Source organism: Ananas comosus, linkage group 2 (genome assembly GCF_001540865.1).
Source record: "Ananas comosus cultivar F153 linkage group 2, ASM154086v1, whole genome shotgun sequence".
Taxonomy (NCBI): Eukaryota; Viridiplantae; Streptophyta; class Magnoliopsida; order Poales; family Bromeliaceae; genus Ananas; species Ananas comosus.
The window spans coordinates 15,736,442-15,742,441 of record NC_033622.1 but is presented as its reverse complement, the minus strand read 5'-3'; the positions used below and the strand labels follow the sequence as shown (position 1 = coordinate 15,742,441).

General features: G+C 37.0%; 1 protein-coding gene across 2 annotated transcripts; it reads left to right on the top strand.

The window, feature by feature from the left end:
* Positions 497–3,732, top strand: LOC109705759 (GDSL esterase/lipase 7). Of its 2 annotated transcripts, none has more exons than XM_020226553.1 (5): positions 497–1,213; positions 1,308–1,435; positions 1,538–1,786; positions 2,994–3,246; positions 3,365–3,514. In XM_020226553.1, exons 1-5 carry the CDS (start codon positions 982–984, stop codon positions 3,379–3,381), a joined length of 879 nt encoding a protein of 292 aa, XP_020082142.1. In that variant the 5' UTR covers positions 497–981; the 3' UTR covers positions 3,382–3,514. The 2 variants fall into 2 exon arrangements, with proteins under 2 accessions (XP_020082142.1, XP_020082135.1); XM_020226546.1 differs by having other exon boundaries at positions 499–1,213; positions 3,325–3,732.

The window sequence follows — 6,000 nt, the reverse complement described above, 5'->3', positions numbered from 1 at the left end:
CGATCGGCACTTAGACTTGATCTAGGTATATTTGAAGTTTCCAGAAAATAATTTTTGCGATTTTTCCATATCATTTACCTAATGATCGAAAGAATTCAAAATCAATAATTTTTAATGGTTGATATTTGCTGTTTTCAAGTTTAACGGTGTAGAAGTATTCAAATCAAATGAAATATTGAATAAAAATTCTTATACTATCTACAACAAATCAATATTTCTGATCGAAAATTTTCGTGCTATATCACCACTTTTTATAGGATTTCTATTTTCAGCCGTTGATTTTGAGCCACTTCGATCACTAGGCAAATGATATCGAAAAATCGCAAAATTTATTTTCTAGATACTGCAAATACTCTAGATCAAGTCTAACGGTGCCGATCGTCGATTCGAAAATTCCATCATCGAAAATGACTCAGAAGCACGGAGGCCTCCGTGCTCTTGAGAGCACAGCAGCCCTACTCTTTCTCTCTCTCTCTCTCTCTCTCTCTCTCTCTCTCTCTCTATATATATATATAGATCCAACCAAGTGTTATTGCAGCCAAAGAGGCACCAATTAAATTTCACCATAACTTGGAATCACACTTGCTTGTATGTATGAAACACCCTAGCGAATCAAAGCCTTTTGAATGGCTTGTTTTTTTTTTTTTTTTTGAAGATAGGTAGCACACTACCCGCTTCTTTTGAATGACTTGTTGAGCTTTTTTTTTTGAGGAGCCACACTTCAATTAATACCCCTCTCCCATACTAGGTGGTATTAATTGCCCCTTAAAAAGAAGGATAATATAGCAAAAATTTATATGAACACTTCCACAAGCTTTCTCACTTTAGACCATAGTAAAATGGTAAAAGGATTGTAACATGTAACCACCCCCCAAACTATCTCCCACGTTCTCATTGCCACAATGCTTATAACACTACTACTACACCACACTCATCTCCTCACTCACAAAGCTTTTGCTGCTGCAAAGAAGCCCTGCAACAATGGACAAAGGAGGTGTTGTTACATTCTTCTTTTTGGCCCTCATATGCTTTTTTCGGGTGTCGGAGAGCGCGGCATCGACGGCCATGTTCATATTCGGCGACTCGCTGATCGACAACGGTAACAATAACTATATACCTTCGATAGCGAAAGCGAATTATTTCCCTTACGGTATCGATGTCGGGATTCCGACCGGTCGGTTCTGCAACGGCCTAACGGTGACGGATTATGGAGGTATGAATCAGCAAACTAACAAAGGTTTTCTTACTTCGGCTTATTTCAAACTTCATTTAAAATTTATGCTCGTTTGTTTGTTTGTTTGTCGCAGCCAGATATTTAGGGCTAGAGTTTCCGCCGCCGTATTTGAGTCTTTCGTCGGGGACTGCAGCGATCTTGCGAGGGGTGAACTACGCTTCGGCCGCAGCAGGAATCCTCGACGACACGGGGCGGAATTATGTAACATCTACCTAGTTTATGAAATTAATATTTGTTCTTAGTCTTCAAATATTTGGTAACAATATTCATGGTTTTTTTAAAAAAAATTTCATAATTTGGCAGGGGAGTAGGGTCACATTTAATGGGCAAATAGAGTTATTTGCTAAGACATTGATGCTACAATTACCACTACTGATACCAAATTCAGAGGCATTGTCTCAGTATATCGCAAACTCTTTATTTGTGATCAACATTGGGAGCAATGACTACATCAACAACTATCTCCTTCCTAATCTATACACAAGTAGCCGCACTTATTCTGGGGATGAGTTCGCACAACTACTCATTGCAAATTTCGCCACGCAATTAGAGGTAATTTTATTTATTTATTTATTTTTTACAAAGGCTCTCTAGTACTTTTAATCCTTTAGATTTTAAACTATGCACACTTATTATATGTGAATTTGCACATCTACGTACGAGTATGTTGCACAGAAACTCTAGATTGAAACTTCTGTTTTTGCGTATGTATAGCTAGATCAAACGGGACTTTAGTTGATTATGATAAAACCTATGAATTTTGATTTTTGTTTTTTTTTTTTGAAAGTGGGTCATGTTATTTACTGTTTATAAGTTTTGAAAATTTCTGACCGTTGTCAGAATGCGCAGCTGGAAATTTTAATTGGCCTACGCCTATGCCTGTGGATTCACTGAAGCACGTAATCGATCATGTACAATGTATGTTATAAATGATCCTCATATTATGGACCCACATAAATTAAAAAGGGTGTCCTCTTCGAGTTAGTTTTGTGAGACTCCCAAGAGGAGAGGAGTCAACCATGATTCAATGTTGGCTTTTCCTCAATAATAATGATTTGGAGAGATTATTGTGTGGACGCGGTCCGCCGTGTTAGTCGTGGACCGCTCAGTAATTTGATGATCTCCCGTGCGATTTCAAAATCATTTTTGCGTCAACCATGATTCGATTTTGACTTTTACTCAATAAAGATTTGGAGAGATTGCCCAACGAAGCGAAAGCTAAAAGGAACATATAACTTAGATGGTCCACGACTGATATGGTAGATTAGGTCCAAGCAATAATTTCTTTTCGAGTTGAGTAATAATATTATTTATGGCACCAACCTTATCACATAAAAATTTTATTCATGTGTATTAAATGTTCAGGACCATCACTTTTGTTATGCGTCTAGAATTCTCAGGTCCTATGTAGCAGTTACGTTTTTCTTCCTAAATTCTCTAGATTTTTTTGTGGTGAATTTTATTTACTCTCGCGTAACAATCAGAAAAATAAAAAAATTTATTAGTAAATATTTTACATTTTACTCTCTTTTTTTTTTCAACATTTCTTGAATATGTTTTAGAAAAGTTAAATCCACGCGTGCCAATTTCGAAGAGTTAAATCCACAAATCATGCTCTAATTACTAATTAAATAACTACCTGTTCTTGAGCTTTCATTAGTCCTGCATATTTAACAATTTTGACCATAAATGAAGAGAGTTTTTGTGTGTAAATGGTCTTTTTTTTAAATTTTAATTATTGGTTTTTTATTTAATGTAGGCCTTATACAAATTGGGGGCCAGGAAAATGTTGTTGGTGGGGATCGGACCGCTCGGGTGCATACCGAGTCAATTGTCCATAAACAACAGCACGGGTGCGTGCGTTGAACGGATTAACGAGCTGGTCATGGCGTTCAACAAACGACTCGTGCCAGTTATGCTCGAGCTCAACTCGACTCTGCCGGGTTCGTTCTTCGTCTACGAGAACACCTACGACTCCTTCTACGACATCATAAAAAATCCTTCAAAATACGGTGAGTTACTACACGAACCACTGCGAAATCATCTGCTCAAAATTCAAATACCTTATAAGTACTTTTAATCGGTTCTAGGGTTTACGAAGAACAACCAAGCTTGTTGTGGGAATGGCAGGTTCGGAGGAGCGGTGAGTTGCCTCCCCTTGCAAACACCGTGCTCCGATCGCGACCGATACATCTTCTGGGACTCCTTTCATCCTACACAGGCCGCCAACGCCGTAATCGCCAGGAAGTGCTACAGTCCCTCTTCGACCGATTGCTTCCCGATCAGTGCCTCGCAGCTCGCAAAGTTATAAAAAAAGGATTTTTACAGATTACAATACAGTAAATTTATAGATGTCTCATTTGCGCGATACTATTGAGAGTGATTCTGGAACTAATAACCATTGTAGGCTAGTGGTTGTAAGAATAGTTAACTAACTTTATTGTATTGCAATTTTAAAGTGGTCGAAGCCGTAACGCATTTATAGTAAATTTTAAACATGTCTTTATGCACATAAACATTCCTTGTGCAAAATCGAGAGACCCTTACGCCACAAATAACAAGTGTATTCATCACAGTCACATAATAATGTTTAGTATTTTTTAAAAAAAAAGAAAAAGAAAATTCAAATATTCGAGGAAGCATGGGCCTGGGCCAGGCCCAATTAGGCCAATAGGCCAAGTTGAAGGGCTATTACTGGGTGGGCCAACGGCCCAATTCGCCTTTCCCGTGCACACGACGCACGATCAATTTATCTCCGACATTTCCGCTCGTTCCACCAATCATAGAGTGCCACGTGTCGGACAAATTCTGGAGCATTTGAAAAGGCGCGTTTTTCCCGCTTGTGGGAGAGAGCGTGGCGCGTCCACAAAATAAAATAAATAAATAAAAGAAATTAAAAAAAAGGAGGTTTTAGTTTTGGTATGATTAGGAGAAAAGTTTGTGAGCGCATTCATAATAACCGGTGCGGTGTCACGCGCACGAGATTTTCGGGTCAAAACCCCAAAAGTGGCTCTCTCTCTCTCTCACTCTCTCAAGTGTAATAATAAAAAGAGTAGCCACTACTTTGTCTCTTCCCTGTTCTCAAATCTCAATCGCATTTGATTGTAACCCCCAAAAAGCTAATTTAAACAATATAATACACTATCTCAACTAATGATTAAATTAATCATACAAGTTAAAATCTAATAAAAATTAATTTGTAAAGAATAATGATAGAAAAGTTCTGGTCAAAACCCGGTAAGCTAGTCAAAATCTAACCCGAATATAAGATCCATTTCTCGGAAAATATCAATAAACTACTTTGTATTTTAATGAGATTGTTGGGTTGTTGAGCTCGATTGATTCCTATAACCTGTTTCGCTGCTTCCATTCTATAGAGGATTACTCTCGTCTTTAAATATCTTCGAGTTTATTCTTTTCATAATCGAGATAATTTACATGCATTAATCACCCATCCAAAATAAACAGAAAATTAGTATCAACAAAACTATCTGTTTATTAGAAGTCGAAAAAATTCTGAATCTTGCTAGAGGATAGTGAAATCAACTACCTCTATCGAAAAATTTCAGTGGTCATAAAAAAAAACAGCGTTAACCCTAGTAATCGCCACTAATATTTTACGAAATTAATGGTCATTAAGCTGCATTTTTTTTGCTATTCCGTCAAACAAGCACGTTATAAATGATAAGAAATAAACTAGTAGAGGACGGGGGAGGGGGAATGAAGTGGTGAGCTGGATTTAGTTGTCCGCGAGAAGCAAAACTGCGAAGACGAACGGAAATATCAATTCATGACGGGTCCATCTTCGCTCTCATACACACGGCTGTCCGGTGCCTGTCTCCTCCAACGGCTAGTTAATTTGAAGGCGTAAAGCATATGAATAGTCCCCTTACAATCCCCATATTACAATTAGTAACTCATCTTTCTTTTTTTCTAAATTCGATATGAGAAAAGCACGAGAACCGAATCACTTTATCTGGATAGTGCAGGAACTATTCGTACATTTCGTCCTTAAATAGAATGATCTAACGAAGAAAAGAACTGTAGTTGATAGTAAAAGGGATGAACCTTATAGTTTGATCCTTTTAATATGTCTATTTAGGAGAATGGAAGTAACTTTCATAAAGGGGAACAAACAAATGCTCTTAGGTCATGATAATTTATTTCATTACACTTTAAATCCCTTGTTTTGTAGTACAATTGTGGGCCATGCTCACTAAATGGGAATTTATTGTTGTCTAATTATGCAGTTGGTAGATACCTTGGTTCTCATTGCTAATTTAATCACTTCCAATGAAAACAAGCTCACTCATACATGTACTACTATATAACCCCACTTAAGGAAACAATATAATTTTCACAAATTATGTTTGTGCCTTTTTGGATGGACTAAGCTACTATGGTTTGATGATTTGCTTTGTTACAACCCCTGTTTAATAATAATAAAAAAGTAAATCATCATTGTAGAGGTTAATTATTTACTGATTTAGAGTTTGGATCAGCGAACTCGCGAGTTTGCGGAACTCGAGAATGCTCGCGGTTTGGGCAATGTCAACTTTTTTCAAACCAAATATGCAAGATCAGAAGATTATATTATTCCATTCAAAGTTTCTCTTATAGTTAGAGGGTAGAGATTAGGCCCTAATTATTCCTTTCAAAATTTCATTCACCCCTTAATTAGAAAGAAATTTCTATTAAGAGAAAAAAAAAAACACTCCGAAAAAGAAGTTAAGCTCAATAATTCTGCCATAATACAAGTTTGAGAA

Excerpts from the sequence above, each read along its gene's own strand:
- LOC109705759 (XM_020226546.1), top strand. The coding sequence starts at position 982 with ATGGACAAAGGAGGTGTTGTTACATTCTTCTTTTTGGCCCTCATATGC. Across the intron at positions 1,787-2,993 it reads ATTTCGCCACGCAATTAGAG|GCCTTATACAAATTGGGGGC; the intron begins GTAATTTTATTT and ends TATTTAATGTAG. Across the intron at positions 3,247-3,324 it reads AAAAAATCCTTCAAAATACG|GGTTTACGAAGAACAACCAA; the intron begins GTGAGTTACTAC and ends AATCGGTTCTAG.